At 42.1% G+C, this 19975-nt stretch overlaps 1 protein-coding gene across 3 annotated transcripts; it reads right to left on the bottom strand.

Annotated features, from left to right (window-relative positions):
• Positions 1–994: 994 nt before the first annotated feature.
• MYL1 (myosin light chain 1) lies at positions 995–19539 on the bottom strand. Of its 3 annotated transcripts, none has more exons than XM_065637809.1 (7): positions 19235–19539; positions 7853–7880; positions 5456–5599; positions 3721–3894; positions 2781–2858; positions 2202–2254; positions 995–1316 (listed from the first exon to the last, which is right to left on the bottom strand). In XM_065637809.1, the coding sequence occupies exons 1-6, from the start codon at positions 19355–19357 to the stop codon at positions 2226–2228; spliced, it is 576 nt and encodes a 191-aa protein (XP_065493881.1). In that variant the 5' UTR covers positions 19358–19539; the 3' UTR covers positions 995–1316; positions 2202–2225. The 3 variants fall into 3 exon arrangements, with proteins under 3 accessions (XP_065493881.1, XP_065493882.1, XP_065493883.1); XM_065637810.1 differs by lacking the exons at positions 7853–7880; positions 19235–19539 and adding exons at positions 8131–8155; positions 8955–9056; XM_065637811.1 differs by lacking the exons at positions 7853–7880; positions 19235–19539 and adding exons at positions 8131–8155; positions 8932–8954.
• Between the last annotated feature and the right edge of the window lie 436 nt (positions 19540–19975).

The raw sequence follows: 19975 nt of genomic DNA, 5'->3' as shown, positions 1-19975 counted from the left end.
TAGGATGATGTTAAATAACAACTTCATTTTTTTTCCTTACTTCCTTCTAACAAGGGATTTTCCCACTGTGCATGTGGAAACCGCAACCCCCTGTAAACTACCTGCTGGCATAAATCTCTGGGCAGGGTGTAGTTCAGAGATTCTTTTGGCCATGTCTACCAGCATGATGAGGGTTTAATGGGAGATTTTTTGGGGGAAGCCTCAGAAAAGAGACAGCTGCTGTTTAAATGTCTACAGTTTATTCTGGTGCCAGCCGCCACCACTGTGCCTTGCTGCACCTGTTGGCACTTGAATTATGGTCATTTCTTGCATAGTAACTTAATAAGGCGAAGTCAGATTTTAATAGAACAAGTTGACACTCAGATGGGGATTAAGGCAGTTTCATGAACACTTAAGGAAAAGAGAGGGGAGCTAAATTTAAGGGCAGAGATGTGCAGGTAACAATACTTCCCACTGTCACTCCTCTTGCCATGGCCCAGGGAATGACAGTCCCAGGGCTGGTTCCCAGATTCAGAGCCTTTCAGGGTGACTGATGTTTCTGATTGCTTTTTCTAGTTGTCCATAGAGCTATAAATACAGACAGTAGCTAGGATCCCTTCCACATTGCAGCACGACGGAGGATATTTTGCTGGGAAGAGTGGCTCTGGGTGATCTCCTGCAGCATGGCCACCCTGCTTGGTTCTGGGTCTTACCTGGTGAGCTGGGGCAGGTGCCACTCTGGGAGCTGTTCTGACACCAGGTGCCAGGTCTCCTTCTCCTAAAAATGTCTAAGGGCTGATGTAGGTGGTAGTTCCCTAATTACTCCTTCTCCCAGTCCCCAAAGAAAACACTTGTCATTCAGATTAAGTAGAGCGATCTCCTGGAGATGTCTATGTTTGTTTTTCATAAAACTTTATTTTGTGAAATATACAGAGAAAATAAATTAAGTGCCAAGTGCTGCTTTGAGTGGGTTTGAAGAGCTTTAGAGGAAAAAAAAGACTTCATAGCCACAAAGTGACCACAGGGATTTATTGGTGCCTTATTTTTCGAAGAGATTACATTGTTTCAGCGCAACCAACATGGAAAGAGGTGCTTAGGATGGATGGATCCTGGATGGCAGCAGTTTATTCCATCTAGCTTGCCTTGGTGAAAGTTCAGTTTTTTCAAATGAAAGTGTAGTGACCCAGAGGTGATACCTGTGGATGCACTGGTAAAAAGTGGTGGGGTTGGAGGTGTGTCATCCAGATCTATGCAGTTTCCATGTTGATGGTGACAGGCTGAGCAAGAATCTCAGGCAAATCTCTAGTGCCATCTGGTCTTTCTGAATTTGACTTGTTCTGGGAAGGAATGGGAGAGTTGGACTTGAAGTCAAAGTTTGCTGAAGAAACACTTGCAGAATGACAAACTGAGCCCTTGATTTCTATTTTGAGGTGTTTGTTGTTTCACACAGGAGTTGGGAATGTGTCTTTTTTGGGCTAGAATTACTAACAGTTCAAATAGGCCCACAGACCCATGATATTCTGTTTGCATTTTAAAGACAGCTGCCAGGTTTTTGTTGGGACAAAATAACAGCATATCAAGGTTGTGGGTTTGTGGCTTGTTTTGGGGTTTGTTTGCTTGTTTGTTTGGGTGTTTTTTCCTACTCGTAGAAGAACTGCTAAATGATTGGGTACTTTTGAAGCCCTTTTGACTATTGATCATCACTGTTAGAATAATCTTTCAGATAATTCTTTTGTTTGAAGAGCTGTTCTCAGTAGCTCACACAAGTATTCAGGCTACTCTCTCTTTACAGAAATCTACAAATTATCAGAAGGCATTGCTTTTATTTCCTTTTCTTAAAAAAACCAAAATCTCACTGTGCTTATAGGATGTGTCTCAGGCTGTCAGTTTCCATAGCTTTAACTCTAATTTTGTATGACAACAGAGATCTAGGGTGATATTTAAGCTTTTCCATGCTCATGAATAAACTGAGCACTTCTTTTCACAGTTTGGGTATGTTTGAAAAATCCACTGAACAGAGTTTCCAACCAGTTACATAGCTGTGAACAAGACCCAGGAATCTGCACTCCTGTTTTCTTTGCTCTTGGACAACAGTCTAATTTTTTATTTGTATCATTGTGGAGATGGTGTCACATCGGTTTTGTAACCTGTCTGGCCATGGGCATGTAGAAGCCTTTAAGCATAGCAAACAGACAGGTTAAGTGTAAATGAGAAGAACGTACCATTTGGTGTCTGGGGAAGTCCGTTTAGACAGACAAGATGTGCTTTACAAATGCTGTGGAAAAATACAGATATGCTAGTTAGGAGCAGCAAATGTTACTTTAGGATATACCTTTAAAAATAACAGCTGTTTATGAGCTGATGGCATCAAAAACACGTTTCTGATCAGATTTGACCCAATGTTGTGATAGAAAGTTCTAATGTTTAATGTTGTACAAATCAAATGATCTTTTTGCTTAAGTGTGATAAGACTAAATATATGACTAATAGAGCACTTTGTCTAAGCATTAGCTGTAGGATTGGTTCCAGTCACTGCAGCTGCTCTTACAGAAAGTCAGAGTCTAGAGATCTGGTGTTGACTGAAGTAGCTTTTTCTGCTGTGGCCAAATCTAGACTTTTGGGTAGTGTGACTGCAGGCTAAGCATTCTGCAACTGTTGTTTTCATGCATAAGCCTTTCAACCCAGCTCAGCTGTAGCTTTGTCTAACTGATTTGCCCAAGAAGCTAAAATCCAACCACAATGAAACTCTGCGAGAGAGAGAAGAAATGTAGGTTGAGAAGGTGTTGAACCCTTGTACCTACCCTCATAGTTGATGCAGCCATTGGAGTCTTCCTGACCTTTCATGAGTTCCTCTACTTCTTCTTCTGACATCCTCTCACCTGGAGAGTGGAGAGAGCTCAGTTAATTCCTCCACAGACATGCAACTGAGGCTGAACCCTACAAGCTTTTCCGAAGGCCTTCCTTATTTTCTGAGTTAGTAACAAAAAGACCTATAACTGAACTGAGCTTCATTACTTTTAACATTCTTTGGACATTTTGCATATGCATATAGACACAGGGATTCTAGTTATTCCTACAGAGTGAAGAAACCACACAGCAAGTCATCTGTCTTTGTCCCTGTGCTTTACCTCACTGAGTTGTACAGCATATTCTGTACAACTTCTTTATAGTTTCCTCAAGAGGGGCAGCAGATGGGGAGATGCTGATTCTCTTTCTGGTGACCAATGATAAGACACAAGGAAATGGTATGTGCCTGTGTCAGGGGAAGATGAGACTGGATGTTAGGAAGAAGTTCTTCACTGAGAGGGTCGTTGGTCACTGGAACATGGTCCCCAGGGAAGTGGTCACAGTACCAGCCCTGTCAGAGTTCAAGGACCATCTCGACAATATTCTTAGTCATATGGTTCAGTTTTAAGTTGTCCTGTGAGGAGCAGGAAGTTGGACTTGATCCTTATGGCTCCCTTCCAACTTGGAGATATTCTGTGATTCTCTCTATTCCTCAAACAAGTCACCCTTAATCCCTAGTCCAGATTTAGAAGTAATAAACCAAACCTTTTCATTTGGGCTTTCTACTGTGTTTGGTGTTCCATTTCCTCATGGATTCCCAGTTGGGAAACTCAAAGTCTTGTCTGGCTTTGTAACCTCCCACCTTTCCACATTATGAGAACATCTCTCCTCCCTCTCCCATGTCTTCACACAGCAGCAATTTTTAAAGTGCTCACAGAGATGATAATCCCTTACCCAGAGTAGCCAGTACGTGACGGAGTTCAGCCCCCATGACTGTGCCGTTGCCTTCCTTGTCAAAGACACGCAGACCTTCAACAAAGTCTTCATAGGTACCTTGTTCCTTGTTGTTAGCAGCTGCTTGCAACATGGGCAGGAACTCTTCAAAAGTAATTTTCTTGGCATTCAGCTCTGGAAAGAAAGCACCAGTTGCTACATGCTAGACTGTGTGGTCTTTTGGGATATTTGCCCTCAAATGTGGCAGACCCTTCCACCTTATTTGCACACCTCTTTCTATCCTTTAGTCTTTGCCTCAGGATCTGGAAGTTTCTTTGCAGATTATGGATTCTCTCTTGTTGTGGAAGTTAATTTTGATATCCTTGCTTCACCTCTCTTCTTACATAACTTGCTGTATGAGTTGATCTTTGAAAGGATTTTGGGAGTGAGGGAACTACAGAATACAGTAAAACAGAAGTCTTGAGCCCCAAGCAGTGGGAAAAGGTAACCAGAGTGTGACATTGTGACTTAGACAAGCCCCTGAGGTTGCTGATATCACGTTACTGACCTCTTCAGGGTCTCTTGGATGTGGTAGCAGAGGCTATTAGCAAAAGAACAAACTAATTAAAACTACGTACGTCCAGTGGGGGTCATGTTCAGATTTACTATTAAATGTGTTCAGTGTGGAGGCTTAACGAATCATGAGCTGGAAGCTGTAGTCTTCAGTGATGCCTTCCCCAAATGTGTGGTGGTGTGGTTTTTTTTGAGCAAGGCTGCCAAATAAAAGGATATATTTTTTTTTAACTGCCACTAGATCTTTGCAAAGAGCAGCCTTCATATGGACAGTGAAGAAATATAATGGAAGCATGGAATATAGTTATATACACACCTGTATATATAGATATATACAGTTATTTATAGAAACTATTTTACTACCCAGCTATATAAAACTGTCAGTTGTTGTAGTGACTTAAAGTACTGTCATGGTCTCACTTGTGTGTTAGTTCTCAGCTCAGTGCTTCCTGCTGGTGCTAATGCTTAACTCAGGTCTTCTAAATTGTTCCTCAGAGCTGCCTTTACCAGGTCTGAGTGTTTGAATATAATTTAGCACACCTTCATATAGTTCTGCATTACTGAAATCAGGGATCACCTGCAGCCAGGTCCTTGCTAGAAGGAGGTGGCTACAGTATTCACCATTTCTCTTATACATAAGAGAGGAGAAAAGGAAATAGAAAATAGCTGCTATAATGAATGGCCAGTATATGCCTCAGCATGCCCAGGTTTGTAGGAGCTTTGAGCAGACCACCCTGGTCAGCAGAAATATACAGGTAGGTTTCCAGTCCCAGGGCACGTCTTGGCTTATGCAGAAGATTCTGTGCTGGAAGGACCTGAAGAGCTGAGGATCAGCTGTTGGAAACAGACTTCCAGCTCCTCAGCAAGGGCTAGAGCACACGCAGAGGGACTATGAGCAGCCATGTGCATGTGTTACACCTATACCAAGTTAACACCAAAATGATCCCTCCAGAGGATGCTACATAGCCCAAGGAGAACATTTTCCTCTTTCTGAGCACTGTATTCCCCATCGTCATCCTCTTCGAAAGGAACTGGAGAAACTCCATGTAGTGGTGCTACAGAGTCCCACCTCTTACTCCCCTATCAGAGCAAAAGCTCCTCTCCCTCCTGCTCTGACTGTTGATGTTGCCTCACTACAGTTTCCCAGCCTGAAGAAAGGCCCATGAGACTGTAGGGTACTTACCCTCTTTGCTGGGGTTGCCCAGGATCTTGTTGACCTCGGCATTTGTAGGGTTCTGCCCCAGCGCCCGGATGATATCGCCAACCTGGCTCAGGGTGATCTTGGCATCACCAGTCCTGTCAAAGAGTAGGAAGGCCTCCTTGAAGTCTGCAAGGGAAGAGCAACAGTTAAGTGGAGCCAGGCAGCTCCCTATCAATAAGCTGTGTTAACAAAGACATGAGCCTCTATGTCAAGAGCATCTTGGTCTGTGATCTTTTCTGCACCGCAGTGTCTGATGATGCTGCGTGTTGGTTCCAAGTAAACCAGGTGAGATGGCTTTCCCTTGGCCATGACGTGCTTCCAGCAGACAGACTGCTTTGTGTTTCACTGCCTGTGTAGGTGGAATGGTCTTTGTGCCTTGGGGCAGATTTAGGACTAATAAACCACATTTCAAATCATGTCTTCATCTTGTGCTGGAGATGTGAGACGCAGAGGTATTTAGGTTCTTGCTTTAGCCATCCATATACTGCCTTAGTGAAGGAATTGTTGGCACCCAGTAAAACTGCTGATACAGGATGTCAGCCTGCTAGGCTGTAATGTAATACCTCTGAAACTAATCCTCCCACTGTCTGATGTGGGAGACCTATAATCCTTTACTGCTAACCCTCTCCCCTTACAGCTTTTATTGCAGGGTATGAAATCAGGGCTGCCTAGACCTGTGTAGAGCTTCCCCTTACAATATACCAACTTGATATCTACTTCTGCTCTAGCAGATGAGGTTGATGGAGCTGTAGTGATTTATACCATATAATATGATCTTTCATCAGGTGCATTAATGACATTTAGCCAGAGTGAGGTACAAAATAATGCCAGTTTGCTATTAGCAAAGTCATCAGGAGAGTTTTCCCTTTTGTAAATCCCATGAAGTTTTATGTTCACTGGGTTCTGAACACTGCTCCCCAGCTCAGAGAAAAGGCGAGATTTTATTTTTTGTCTCTCAGGCATGTATCTGACTGCAATATATCTTTGCTGTGGGTTGTTGGGTTTTTACCTTTTTAAAAAAATATATAGCTAGTCCTAGTTTATAGTTCTGCTGGAATAAGCACATCTAAAAATCCCCCTGAGGAGGGTACTACCCAGCTGCTGGTGCATCAGCCTGTTTGGATGGAAATAGTTACTGAGGGTGGGACATCTCTGTTTCTGGAAAATTCTGCTGCTTTCAAGTAGCTTTTATTTGCTTTGCTGCTTGGTTTAGTCATAGCAGCATTACAGCAGCTGGATGATCTGAAATATGTAGGGACGATAAAAGAAATATTTTGCTTTGTTATGCATGCCAGCAGCTTTGAATTGATGGCATTTTTTTTCCATAAACTCGCAGCCCGTTTGTAAAAGTTTTAGACTTAAAGTGAGGAAGAATCCAAATTATTTTCTCTGACCGGGAGTGTTTGGACTGCAGAAAGAGAAATGTTTCCAGTTTCACTTACTGCACTATACCTTTCCCTATTGCTTTGATGGTGTAACCCAGAGCATTTCTAGTAAGTCCTTGTGTCTTCCATTCTAAATACATTGTTCACTGTGAGAAGTCTACTATAGTTGCAACTGAATTTTTGACATATTTTTTAAACCTACACCATTTAATATAACCCAAATGCATCTCTTAGGATATCTAAAACACTTCAGACAGAGCTTCAGTAGAGTTTTTTGTTCATGTCAGAAGTTGTAATTGGACCTCTCTATCAGATTGAAGGAAAAAAAAAAAAATTGGAACTTGCTGGTGGCTTGTGAAGCGGAGGATAATGCAAGATGTTCAAAAATTGCAGCATATTCAGACTATTGTGTTCATAATCAACAGTTTTATACAAGTCACTTATTTGCTATTTCCATACTTCATGAATGTATTTACAGTAAAACATCCTTTCTTCCTCCCCATCCACATCATGTCCTGGCAAAAGCGACATGTAAGCCTCTTGTATCTTCTATTCATTTAAAATGGCAATGTCATTGCAGCTAAGTTAAGCTGTCAGCTCACTCCCTCCTTCTGTTGTCTTTCATCTGCCTATTTCCCCCATGACTTTCAAATGCAAGACTTGTTTTCAGCATCCTTGTGAATGGCCAGTACAGGAGCACAACTGAAAAATGTTCAGTAGGTAGAGCTGGTAACACCAGCATATTTCCTCTTCATATCATGGCATAAACTTCTCAGCTTGGACAGCACATAAGCACCCAGATAAATTACATGTAAATCTAGGGTCAGATTCTTGTTTAGCGTAAGTCAGCACTGCTTCTCTGAATTCAGGAGTGTGGTGATTTATACCAGCTGAAGTCCTAGATGGTCTTTTTTTTAAAGGCTAAACTTCTGAGCCTGTAGCTCCTCTCTGAACCCACATACATATAAAACGCATCAGCTCTCTTGTAACTTACCATCCTGTTGCTCCTGGGAGAACTCGATCTGTTGGAAGGAAATCAATCACAAAAAATAGCTTAGGAAGGCGGGGCTGGGGGGCAACCTGTTTGTTTTCTAAAGCATCCAGCTCAATCCACGAGTCATCTTCCAAAACAGCAAAAATGTGGCCTGTCAGATGTGTACCAGTTATGCAGATAGCAAAAGAGCTGTTAAGACTAGTGACTATTTAGCATTTGGTAGCCATTATGTTCCCACTCCTGCCCCCTGTTGGACTTAAAACTTTTATTTCACTTACCATTAATTTGGTCTGGAGTGAAGGACTGCAGTTGAGAAGAAAAAGAGAGAGAAAAAAGAGAACTAGTACTGCTGAAAATGCACTGAGAGAAAGCAAATATCACGAAGTAGCTGAGTGTTCTCACATCTGTCTTGCCTAATGTAATTAGGCCATAGCAACCTAAACTAGCAACTTCCCTCGTAAAAATGCATCACCAGCTCTGTTTTTAAAGATTCTATTAAAATCTACTTCCCAGGAAAAGCCAGGGTTGTGGCTAGAAGCAACAAAAATTTAAAGTCTCCTAACTAATAAAGAAGTTGTTAATTATACCATTAGGTCATTTACTGTTTTAGTATAGACCTGTTTTATTAAGACCATTTGAAGTAATATTGTTTAACAAGTAGCTTTTCTACATTAAGATAAGAATGAAACCAATCCCTTAAAGTTTGTGTTTCCAGTTAAGTTTTGACAGTACATCGTTTCATAAAGTACTAAACTATGATATTTTTCTTTATATAAAAATATTATTATTTTCCTTTGCTACTTTATTAGGTTGCATCCAGTTTTAAAAAAATGCTTAGCAGACAGCACTAGCAGATTGTAGCCTGTCTGTCTGGAGCTACAGGAACTGCACATCTGCCATTACCTGGTACAGAACTTGAGGCTAACTGGAAAATCTCGTGCAGTCCTTTAGGTTTAAGGAGGAAAGCCAAGCAAACCTAAACTGTCTTCTGGACTGTCCCACCCCGCCCCCTCCACACAGAACTAACTTGAGCGAGAAGCCAAATTTACTCGTGTAAAATACGCTGGCTCACTGCTAACCATTAGCTTTCCAGTGGACCCACCATGGTTGAGAGTTGGAAAAGAAGAGCAGCAGACAGGCAGGAGAGATTAGCTGAAAGGTCTCGAGAGTGGTCCTGCTTTCCTGGCCTTTCTTCCCGTTATTTATGTGGTGGTGCTGACGGCATTGCCTGGATTAGGTGTCAGAAGGAAGCGGTCCCTCCCCTTGGCGAGTTCTTTAGCTTTCTTAGGGCAAAGTGACAGGAGGCTCCATGTCTTGATGGACAACTTACGGTGGCTATATTTAGGAGGCTGGAGATGGGCAAGGAGTGGCAAGCAGTAACTTTGATTCATGTCAGCACTTTCTGAGTCTGTACTGTCAAGCAGGGATATCCCTTGTCCAGACCTCCCAAGGCTTCCTTATAGGGAAGGATTCTGTTTCTCCAATAAGCCATAAAGTCAGCAAAAAAGGAGCGCAGAGGGTGAGATGTGCCACCTGTTTGCCATCTGGCTGGTTTTACATGTGGCTTGCAGGTTGTGTGCTAGATGCAGTTGGATGGTCCTTGTACATTTGGGCTTTGCTCAGCCCCTTATATGGATGATACAGCGCTCAAGGTTAGATGGGTGGTGCTGCTGCTTGTCTGCGCGGTGTGATCCAGTTGTTGGCACTGGGCAGAAGATTAACCTGTTGACTAAGGTGGTGTCTGACCACAAAGCTCTTTGCACTGCTCACATTTTTTCCAAATTTTGAACATTTTTAAGGGAAAGACTATCTGTGCATTTTGGATCCAGCTGTGTTGCTAGGTTAGCGGCTGATGTGGAGATATACCCTGCAGGGCAGGGAGAAATTTGTATTCACAGGAGCCCGTGCTCTCTAGGACATGCTTTTTTCTAGGGCTGGAATAAGGCAGGGCAGCAGCATGCCAGCTTCAGAGCTCACTGGTGTGCTGAGAGGAGGTGCTGCTGAGGCTTTTGTGGTATGGAGGCAAGGGAGAAGCTGTGATTGAAGCTAAGGTCCACAAAGGCTTTGGGAACTGGAAGGACGACTGTTCATTGTGGGGAAAGTGGCACTTGCTTTTTGGGAGACAGAGTGGAGGGGACATGGTGTGACTACAGGTGGGGAGTTTCTAGGTGTGTTGCAGGAGGTAGAGGCTGCAGCTTTTTCAGTAGCAAATATCTAGTCCCACAATGTAGCGTCCTCCAAGCCCAGGTCAAATCTCTGGGTCGATGCTGTTAAACATTGCAAAAGGATGAGAAACGTTGCTCCAGACTTTTTCCTTTCCCTGTTACCTCAACTGGGTTGAGAGTGTCATAGAGCCAGGATGGCAATGGTGGTGTGACAACAGGCTCCCTGTGGCAAACTCAGATCACTGTTCTAATTTCTATTGATGTCCTTTGAACATTCACTGCTCCTGGTTTTCTAATGACAAAGCGTGATTAATGAAGGAAACTTTCTCCTGTAGTTCATTTAGTTACCCTGAAGATAAGCATAACCTTTTGTGAATGTGTCTTTTTAGTATATTGAGGGCTCTGAAAGAAAGAATCAAATCCAAACAGACTTAACTTTACTGGGGGGTGTGTGTGTGTGGGGGGGGTGTTTTGTTTTCTGAAGAGTCAAAATATTTGGTTGAATTTGAGACATTAACCTCCTACCTTCTATTTTAAAAACTAAAGACTCAACTGCAAAGAATTTTTTAAGCTCGCCATTTTAGCTGGAAAATATTCTGTCCAAGCAGATTGTTCATATTTTGGGGGAAATATCTGGAAAATACACTAAGTATGAAAAATGCTCCACTGCCAATCCTTCTCTTTTTTTTTTTTTTTTCCTCCTGGTATTTGTAATCTATTAGCTTGTGGGAACAGGGGTGTATCCATGACAAAGTGTACCTATGATCAGGTGTGGTTGTGTAGAAAAGGAAGTTGATGCTTTTGTCTGAATTAGCTAATATAGGTTTAGGACAGTGCAGATTTCCTGATTAATACTGGCTGGGGCTGGAGCTCAGGCAGTGGGGAAGCTAATATAGATCTTGGCCATCAGTCCCAATGCATTAATAGAGGAGCTTTCTAAAGACTTTGGCAGAGCTGAAATGTTGCCTGGGTCAATGCAGTGTGTTGCCTTTTGTGGAATTTTCCTTCTGCCCTTAACCTTTTGCTCTCCAGTGCTGGCAACTGAGAAATGTTCCCCTGAAAACAGGATTAAAAAAAAAAAAAAGAAAAAGGGAAAACTTAGATTCATTTTCTTGAACGTGTTTTTTCTTCCAGATAAGCTTTTATGGTTGGCTACAACAAAACTCATCCCAAAAGACTTTAGATGCCAAGCAGAAAATAATTGGGGTCCTTTTGTCTTGGGCATAGAAAACTGATACTTGGATTAGCCATCTGGCTTGAATAGGCTATCAAATATGTATAAATTGAGAGGGGTCTACATACAAGCTGATTGATCTTTTGACCATGTGAGACTTTGGCTCAGAATTTAGAGGAGGAAATACTAGTGCACCATATCAGCCCTTCATTTTATTATCGATTCTTGAAAAAAAGCTCACTAGACAGAGTTTTGCTGGAGAGAAATATTCTAGCATAGGCATGTTATGTTCACTTGAACTGAGAATCACCCTGCTTTAAGCTAATAGTCTGTTGGGGACTTAAAATGCTACTTACTTTGAGTAAGGGCACCTACAAATGGCCTCAGTATATAAAATATTGCAAACACTCCTTAAAAGGATTTAATGGTAAGATTTCTGATTCTATAAGATGCTTTCATGAACTTCAGAAGGTAGAAGTATTTTTGCAGTGATCCAATCTTTGTTCTGATCCTGGTGGTGTTTTCTTTGCCTTGTCAGAGGACATGATGAGTCTCAGGGCTTTAGGTGAGATGTTGAAATTTCAGAGAGTTTGGTTTAAAAAAAATAATGTCCACCCTGCAGAAATAATGAAAGATCGAAGGAACTGCAATACATGGAAAGACCAGAAGGACCTGGATTTGTTTAAATTGGCTTAGCCCTTATTTATAGAGAAAGTTGTTTTCCAGAAGGTTATCTGTGCCAAAGAAAAAGGTGATGAATTTGTTTGTTTGTTTTTTTTTAAGATTAAGGCTTTTCCCTGTATAGTTTGTGACCACCATCTAGTCATCTTGTTGCTAGATAGAGGCACTCTGACTAGGTCCCAGTTGTATAGGGTGGGGTGGGTAGGGTTGTATGTAACGCTATTGCCAGCTACGCAGAAGACTTGGTCCACACAAATCTTTATTTCCAAATTATTACCCCAAGTTCCTAATTTCCCAGCAAATAACTGGTTTGTGGGCCTTAGGGCCCCAACCTTTGCAGTGTGATGCTGTGCTCACCTATTCAGGTCGGTGGGCACTGGAACTGAGTATGGCTATGCTGAGTGACAGTCACTTTGTGCTTGCTGCAAATGTATGAATGTCTGGACAGGGTCAAAAGCCCTGGGAAAAGATGCTGCTGGGAGTTAAAGCATTCAGCTGCTCCATCTGCTTGTTACCCTTTGGGTGAATTACGAAGAAGAGAATAATCTTGGGATTTTATTAGAGTGTCACCAGATATTTCAAGGTACTATCACTGCAGAAGAGACTGAGAACATATCAGATGTCTTGGAAAATCAGAGAGGAGAAAATTAGAGAGTCCCCTAGGATACTCATTGTATATTTAGCCTTCTATTCAAGACTAGAGGTTTTGGTTGTTTGTTGGTTTGGGGTTTGTTTTTGGGTGGAGATAAGCTAGGATTGTGCCTACAGCAGTTCATATGATATCTTCTTGCCATTAATGCCTGCTTCTTGATTAATACAGCTGCACATATTTTTCTAGTAGACATCACCAAGTGCAGGATTACACGGCTCTCAAGCCCTCTGAAAAGCAGGCTGTCATTCTCCCGTTCCTCATCCTGGTTGAATAGCTTGTGTGATCGATCCCACGGATTTTAGAGGCTACTTCTCATTTGAGTAAGAATCAACAGGCCGATGGATTTAGCCTCATGTCTTTTATGAGGCAAAGAAACATTAGGAACAGATGAGCTCTTGAGAAAGAGAGCTCTGTTTTGAGAACAAAGCTGCCTGGAAATACAGTTGAAGAAAAGAATAAAAATGACCAACATTAATATAGGAGAGAAAATTGTGTGAGATACCATGCGGCTTGGAAAAATAGTTCAAAATCTTTTTGTTGAATGGACTTAATTGTAGATTAATTTGAATTTTTTCTAAGCATGCTGTGTAACTTTTCAGTTTGTCTACTTTTAAAGCTTGTAACTTTACAGTTGCTTCACAGTTGTGCAAAAACTTTTGGATGAGCCTTGCCGATTAACATGCCCTTCTGAAATGTCTGGGAGCAAAATGCGCTCTAGCTGCACTATTGATCATACCATTTTGAACAGATTTCATTAGCTTCATGGGAGGAAGTGCATTCAGTTGTGCTCATTTGCAGAAGAGTCCCTTTTCTAATTGCATTTAGTTTTGCCTGAATGTGTGTAATCCAGAGGATGTGCAAGGCAACATGAGGCTCTGGAGCTTGCTCTCAGAAGGATTTGTTGTTTTAACGTGCCTCCCAGTGGCAGTGTTAGAGCATTAACATTATTTAAACTATTGCTACTTGACATTTAAGTGCTATGCAGTAAACCAGCCAGTTGAAATTGCTTTTTGGCAATGGGTATAAGATGTAATCAAGCCTCAGTGAAGTGGGGGCAAATTTCCAGGTTAGTTGTTTCATATCTCCTTACAGACAACTTCTTTCTTTACTTGTCATTGGCTAAATTAGTCACCTTCTTCTTGCCCTATGTAAGATATACTCAAATATCTTGTTACCAGCTGTTACAATCTCTGTGCTCTAAGGGGGTTTAAAACAGTATTTTAGAAATATTGTGGGGTTGTTTTAATTTATTGTTCAATGGGAGAAAGGCTCTGCCACACCAATGCTGTTAACACTTGAAATTACTCTGTGAATTCTTGAAATGTTACTCTGTGTAATTTGCTTTAAACCCCACTGTTTCTAACAAACTTTGTCACTCCCGAGACCCTCCAAAGGCTGGGTATCTTCTCTTTTTTTTTTTTTTAAATGCTGCCAAAACTTTGAATTGCTAAGAATGGATTTTGTAAACTATTATTATTTTCAAAATAATTTTTTAGGCTAGCAGACATAAGAAAGTGTCTGCTAATACATATGAACAGTCCCTACTTTTGAGGGACTTTCTCCTTGGCAGTACTTCAGGAAGAAAAAGAGGCAAAGTTCTTCTGAAAACTTTGTAAAGAAAATAAAGTGGTGGCTTTTCTGTTTGCTTTTCCTTCTGATTTTCAACAATGTGCCAAAGAGATGTCTTGATGTGTAGTCGAGTCTGATGTCCAAGATACTTTGAGATGCCTTTATGCCATGCCTTGCTTGTGCAGTGATTTAGCAACTGCCACCAATATGGGTCTGGTATCAGTGGTGGCATTCACAGGGGAAAGGGATTTGGCTGGATCTGCCCTGCTCTGAGTGGATCCCATATGGTGCCATATCTCAGTGGTCAAAGCAGTAGCAGGAGCCTGGTCTGGATGCTGTCCGATGTGCACCTTTACATCTCTTAAGGCTAAGTCATATTTGCACTTGTCCCTGTCCTACAAGAAAGGACACTTGGGACTAGTGACCTTGTCCAATGGGTATATCAGTCCTAGGGAGTCTTTCTGGAGTCATTGCTGGAACTGGATCAGGCATAATCTGAAGTCCTGCGCCAAAAATTTCAGGGAAAAACCTGCCAGTTCTTAAGAAAGCACTTAGCACGATGAGCAAAGCTACTGTTAACATTCCTATTCTCACTCCACAGCTTCATGTGGAGTTTGTCTGCAGCATAATAGCTTTCCGAGTGCTTCAGCTCACATTTGCAGTCCTGCTTGCCCTCCAGCCCAGAAGCTTTCTGTCAGTGCATTTTAGTAAGTTTATCTCTCTCTGGTTATATCCAATGCAATGTCTGTTCAGAGGTGACCTACTTGAGTAGTGAATGTAATAAGAATTAAGGACACTTGGAGAAACACTTTTTACTGCCTTAAGAGCTCTGTATTTAAAAACAAATGATCACACAGGTTTGCTTCCATGCAGCAGGCTTTGTCATGCATCACACAGTTACACAAGTCCCAAGCAAGTCTTTACTAGTTGATAGCTTTTAATTATTTTTCCCCTGAAGATGTAAGTAGTTTATCTGCAGTCGAGCGTGGCATAATTGGTGTCCTGGGTTTTCAGGCTTGAAAACACCAGCATGGGAAGCCTTGTGTACCAAGTGGACATCAGGTACACCATGAATATTTGCAAGAACCCAATCTGTCTCTGCTCAAGAGAGGATTCTCGGGTGTGTCCTCCCAGCAAAGGCTTTAGTGTGACACTGGATCAGGGTGCTACATGCTCGGATCACCATCTGCAGAGCAGGAGCCCATGAAGTACTGTACTCTGCATATCATATCCAGCACCCAGATCCCAAAACATCGCAGTTGATGCTGTGAGCCTGGGCTCAGTCCAAGGACTGGTCGCGTGTACTGGAAAGGGCCCTTAGATTTCCAGTAAAAACCACACTTTTCCTGTTTTTGGTAGGGATCAAGTTAAACTGATTTGGGCAATATGAAGTTTATCCATTTCCTATTGCCTCAGTGGCAAAACAAGCATGAGACATCCTCATCATTAATGTCAGTTAACTCACCATTTCTTCTCACTCAGGCTTGTGTGGGAGAAGGAAGCTGACAAAACAGATAAGCTATCTTTTTGGATGTCCTTGGTCACAGTTTTAACTACAGAATTCTTGTGAGTCTCTTAAGAAAATGACACATATGGTCATTTTGCTTTTAATCATGGTTGGTTCCTGACGGTAACTCTGCATCCATCATCCTGTTCTCCTCTTTTCAGTTATGATTTAATCTTTAACCTTTGTACCTATTGTTCAAATCCAGACCATGCAAGTAATAAGGAAAACTGGAAATATTTGCAAAGCAGATTGAGTTTTATTTTGTTTCCCGAGTAGAGGGAAAACGGTCTTTGCATTTCCATTTAAAAACAAATTCTTCCTCGTTGCCTCTTTCTGTGGTGGTTGTACTGTAACATAAGGTGAGCTGAGAAAGGACTGAGTTTAGATTTGAGTCTTTAGCAGTCAGATGTTCTTGTTACTCAGTTTTATAGTCAATAGATTGTACTCAAAAATAGAAAATCCTATGCCAGATGCTATTAGTACTAGCAAATCACCAAATATTTGCTTTCTGCTAAATTAAAGTGTGTGGGGGGAACAGAAGAGAGTGAAAGTCCTGCCACAACTTCTGATGGTGACAGTCAAGTTTGGGATCTGTGCATTTGCAAAAACTCAGTTTGAGACCTCTTAAAGAAGGAAAAAAAAAAAAAGCCTAACTTTCAAATTGTGCACACCAAAAGGCTCAAAAAAGAACAGATTCCCTGAAGATAGGCCAAGCACCACCAGAAGAATCACCACTCATGTTTGTAAACCACCTTGTTTGTTTTGGAGAATATTAGGATCTCTGATGCCAATTTAAGATGAAGTGCACTGTCAAATGTGGCTTATTTGGCTGTTGCAAACCCTTACTAGGCAGCTCTGCCCTTACCCACTCCAGCTGTAACAGTTAGAAGGGGCTTTGATGTCACTTTATAAAAGCTAACAAAACCCTTCTGTGCCTGCTGTGTGGCTCCCAAAATCATTGTGGTGCTGCAGCCTGGAATTCCCAGTCACCTCTTGTTAGCAGCAAGCTCTGGCATGGCTGCTAATTCCCCTGAGGAATGGAGGGGAGCCCACTCGATGCCTTTGTTCAAAGTGCTGGGGGCTTTGACTCCACGCCTGGTAAACCAGCACAAAGAGCCCAGGACAGGATCGTTCACTGGGTTCTGGTCAAAAACTTAGTTTTAAGTACTCCCTGGCTCCAAAGTTTTGCTGGAAATGGTGCTGTGCCTGTTTCCCTGTTGAGACTTTGGTGGCTGAATGGAAGGATTCAGGATTAATTCATGCTAATTAAGGGACTTGGAAAAGTGTGATTCCTGAGGCTGCCACATCTCCCAGGCAAATCACTGATAAGACATTGTTTTCTTTTGCTGTCTGAGCCCTCAAAGGGTGAAAAAGGATAACCCAGGGTGGCTGGTTGGGACCCTGGGAGGTTGCCCAGTCCCTGCTCCAAGGCAGGACCAAAGGCGCCATGGTTGGTTGCCTTCTCAAAGAGCCCAGCATGAGAGGTGCCACAGTCTGCCTGGGCAGCTCTTGACCTGACCCTCAGGTGAGAGGGGGAGGTCATGGACAGATGGGACATGTGTCACCCTCACAGGCAGCCTGTGTTTCTGCATCACCTTGGGCCACACCTGTGTGGTTGGGTACACTGCGGGGCTCTGTCCACCCCTTGCTTCTTGCCTGGTAAGGGCATGATGAAGAGTGGAGGACATACTTGTAGAAGGCTCCATGCTAGTGATAAGCATGCAGGGCAGGGGGTTGTGCTGCGCACCACATTTGCAGGGTAGTCCTGTAACTTCCATCACACTGCTCATATCTTCACTTCTTTGCAAATAGGAATAGTAATGCTTACACGCTGCCACTACTGTTAAGAGAATGGTTTTGTCTTACTAGCACAGGTTTTACCCCCTCCTTTCAAAGAGGAAAATATTTTGTCTGATATTATCTTTCAAAAGAAAGATAATTTAGAGAGACTATAATCTTTTCAGTCTGAATATGACAAAATATGAAGTGTTCTCTCTGTGCTACAGTATATATTTCCTGCCATTATAGAGAGCTGTCTGGATAAACGAGTGAATTGCAGAGAACTCAGACTGCAGCCTGGCATTTTTAGCTGGTAATATAATATTAAGTCTATTTATGTAAAGATAGATTAGCTAGGATCACTGGAGTTGAAAATTCTATTTTCTTCTAATAAACCAGACATAGAAAGCTATCAAATCATATTAAACTATTTAGTAGGAAATCTAGTTTGTGTTCCCCTTCATCTCTGGAGATGAGTGAAATGAGAGGTCTAATCTAATTTTCGGACAGTATTCTCAAAAATGGTGGCCTTTTTGTGTAGCCTTTACTATGATCACTCGAAGTATTTCAAAATGTCTTTTTTTCCCCCTCTTGCTCTTGTTTTACTTTGCCAGTGGGTTCAGCTTCAGTCTTATGAGAAAGCTGCATACTGTTTCAGGAAAATACTGACTACTGATAGTGAAAATTAAAGTAAACTTCAAGAAATTTCACGAACTGGGTCATGATCTTGGGACTCTGTGTTAAGATACCTGAAACAGAATTCATCATGAGATGAGAATGAGTAGGTCCTATTATCAGTCCTTCTCTTCTCCATAATAGGCACGATTCCTTATGTAGAATTTAGGCAATTGGTCCTGGGACCAATCAGCTCATCAGGTAGGTGGAGAATAACTATTTATAGTCCTACCCAGAGAAACTGGTCTGTCTCTTCATCTCTTTAACCACTTAACCTCCCTCTCCTCTTTCCTAAGTAAAGAATTTCCCAACATGGAGGATCTTTTGGTGAAGGGTCAAGGCAACAATCAGTGATGTTGGCTGGCACGCAAAGTCTAAAGATGGTATGAGATCGAATGGAAGCGCAGTCAGAGGGAAGCCTCCAAAAGACTCTTCCTCTTGGTAGCTTTTAATTTGCAGCGAATTGCAGATTTTGAGCAAATATGTAAAGGTAAGAGCAAATCCCTTGAAATGCTTCCACCCGTGGCTTTCCAGCTCATGGTCACTTTCAATGTTTGCCGTACAATGCAAATGAAAAGGCAATAGATAAAACTGCCAAATACCTGAGGTTTTTTTAATCTGATTTGGTTTTGCTTTTGAAGATAAGCCATGCTGATCTCAAAACACATGACCAAAAGGTCATGAGGTGGTTGCAAAAAAATAATTGGAGAGGAAACTGCAAAACAAGGTGTAGTTTTAGTACAACACTATGGGAAAACATTGCATTTCAAGTTTCAGTGACCCTTCCTTGTCCTCAGGCACCAACTTTAGGGGTTGGGGGGGGTTCTTTGGTTGTGTTGTTTTTTGGTTTGTTTTTTCTCTTTTAAATTTAGCTTTACCAAACAGATCAGGCTGATACTGATTTGGTAAAAATTCTGAGGGCGACCTTCCAAAATACTTTTGAAATCACCAGGCTTCACTCTTGTGTTAAATCACACACCATGCCTTACACTCCTGCAGCTACTCAAACAATCAAAAGCTCAGGCAGGTCAACAAATCCATCGGCCGAGGTTACTCATTCATTTCACCGCAGTCCCCAAACCGGAACCAAGCACACGCAATGTTTCACCGCAGGTCTCAGCCGGGACTCTGCAAACTTTCCCCTTTTGGGTCCGCGATCAGAACACGTTCATCCTTTTACCTTGATGCTCTTGAGATCGATTGCGGGCTCTTTGGGTTTAGCTGGTGCTGGTGCCGGTGCTGGTGCTGGCGCAGGAGCTGGTGCTGCAGCTGCTGGTTTCTTTACGTCCTTCTTTGGTGCCATTTTGTGTTGCTTAAACTTGAAAGTAAAGGTGCCCCCTCAAAAAAACTTTTTTTTTTTTTTTAAAAAAAACCAACAACCAAAACCAAAACAAACCAAGTGGTTCCCGGGAGAGGAGTAGTGGTCAGAATGAGCTACAGCCTGTGCCCTGGAGGTGGACCCGATGTGCTGAACTCTATAAGGGCATATATATATTTCACTTAGTGCCTTGTACAGTCCTGACACATGCAGCTGGATTGGACAGCTTGCTAATCAAGGGGGATGTCATTCCAGCTCAAGCTATAAATGGAATATAGGAGTTCAAGGCTTTGTAAGATCAAGGGACTTCAGTGGCTTCCCCCCCGCCCCGCCTTTAAAAACCCCAGTCACCTCTCCTTATTTTTTTTTAATGTGTGCAAAGGAGTGGGAAATATGACAAACCCAGTTTCAGATCTGTCATCGACATTTGGGCATGAATTGAACAGTCCTTTTTCTCATCAGAATTTCAGTTCTGTTTAAGTAATAAATCTTCTTTCTTTCCTTCCCTGCCCTCTTCTCCCATGCCTGTGCAGCACTCCAGGAGGATTTGGTTTCAAGCAGGAATTCTGACTTGCATGGCTGGGAAGATCATCAATTTCCAAC

This window comes from Caloenas nicobarica, chromosome 6 (assembly GCF_036013445.1).
Source record: "Caloenas nicobarica isolate bCalNic1 chromosome 6, bCalNic1.hap1, whole genome shotgun sequence".
In the NCBI taxonomy this organism is placed as follows: domain Eukaryota; kingdom Metazoa; phylum Chordata; class Aves; order Columbiformes; family Columbidae; genus Caloenas; species Caloenas nicobarica.
This window is presented reverse-complemented; position numbering and strand designations above follow the sequence as displayed.

Excerpts from the sequence above, each read along its gene's own strand:
- MYL1 (XM_065637809.1), bottom strand. The coding sequence starts at position 19,357 with ATGGCACCAAAGAAGGACGTAAAGAAACCAGCAGCTGCAGCACCAGCT. Across the intron at positions 7,881-19,234 it reads TCGATCTCAAGAGCATCAAG|ATCGAGTTCTCCCAGGAGCA; the intron begins GTAAAAGGATGA and ends TCCTTCCAACAG. Across the intron at positions 3,895-5,455 it reads GGGCAACCCCAGCAAAGAGG|AGCTGAATGCCAAGAAAATT; the intron begins GTAAGTACCCTA and ends CTTTCTTTCCAG.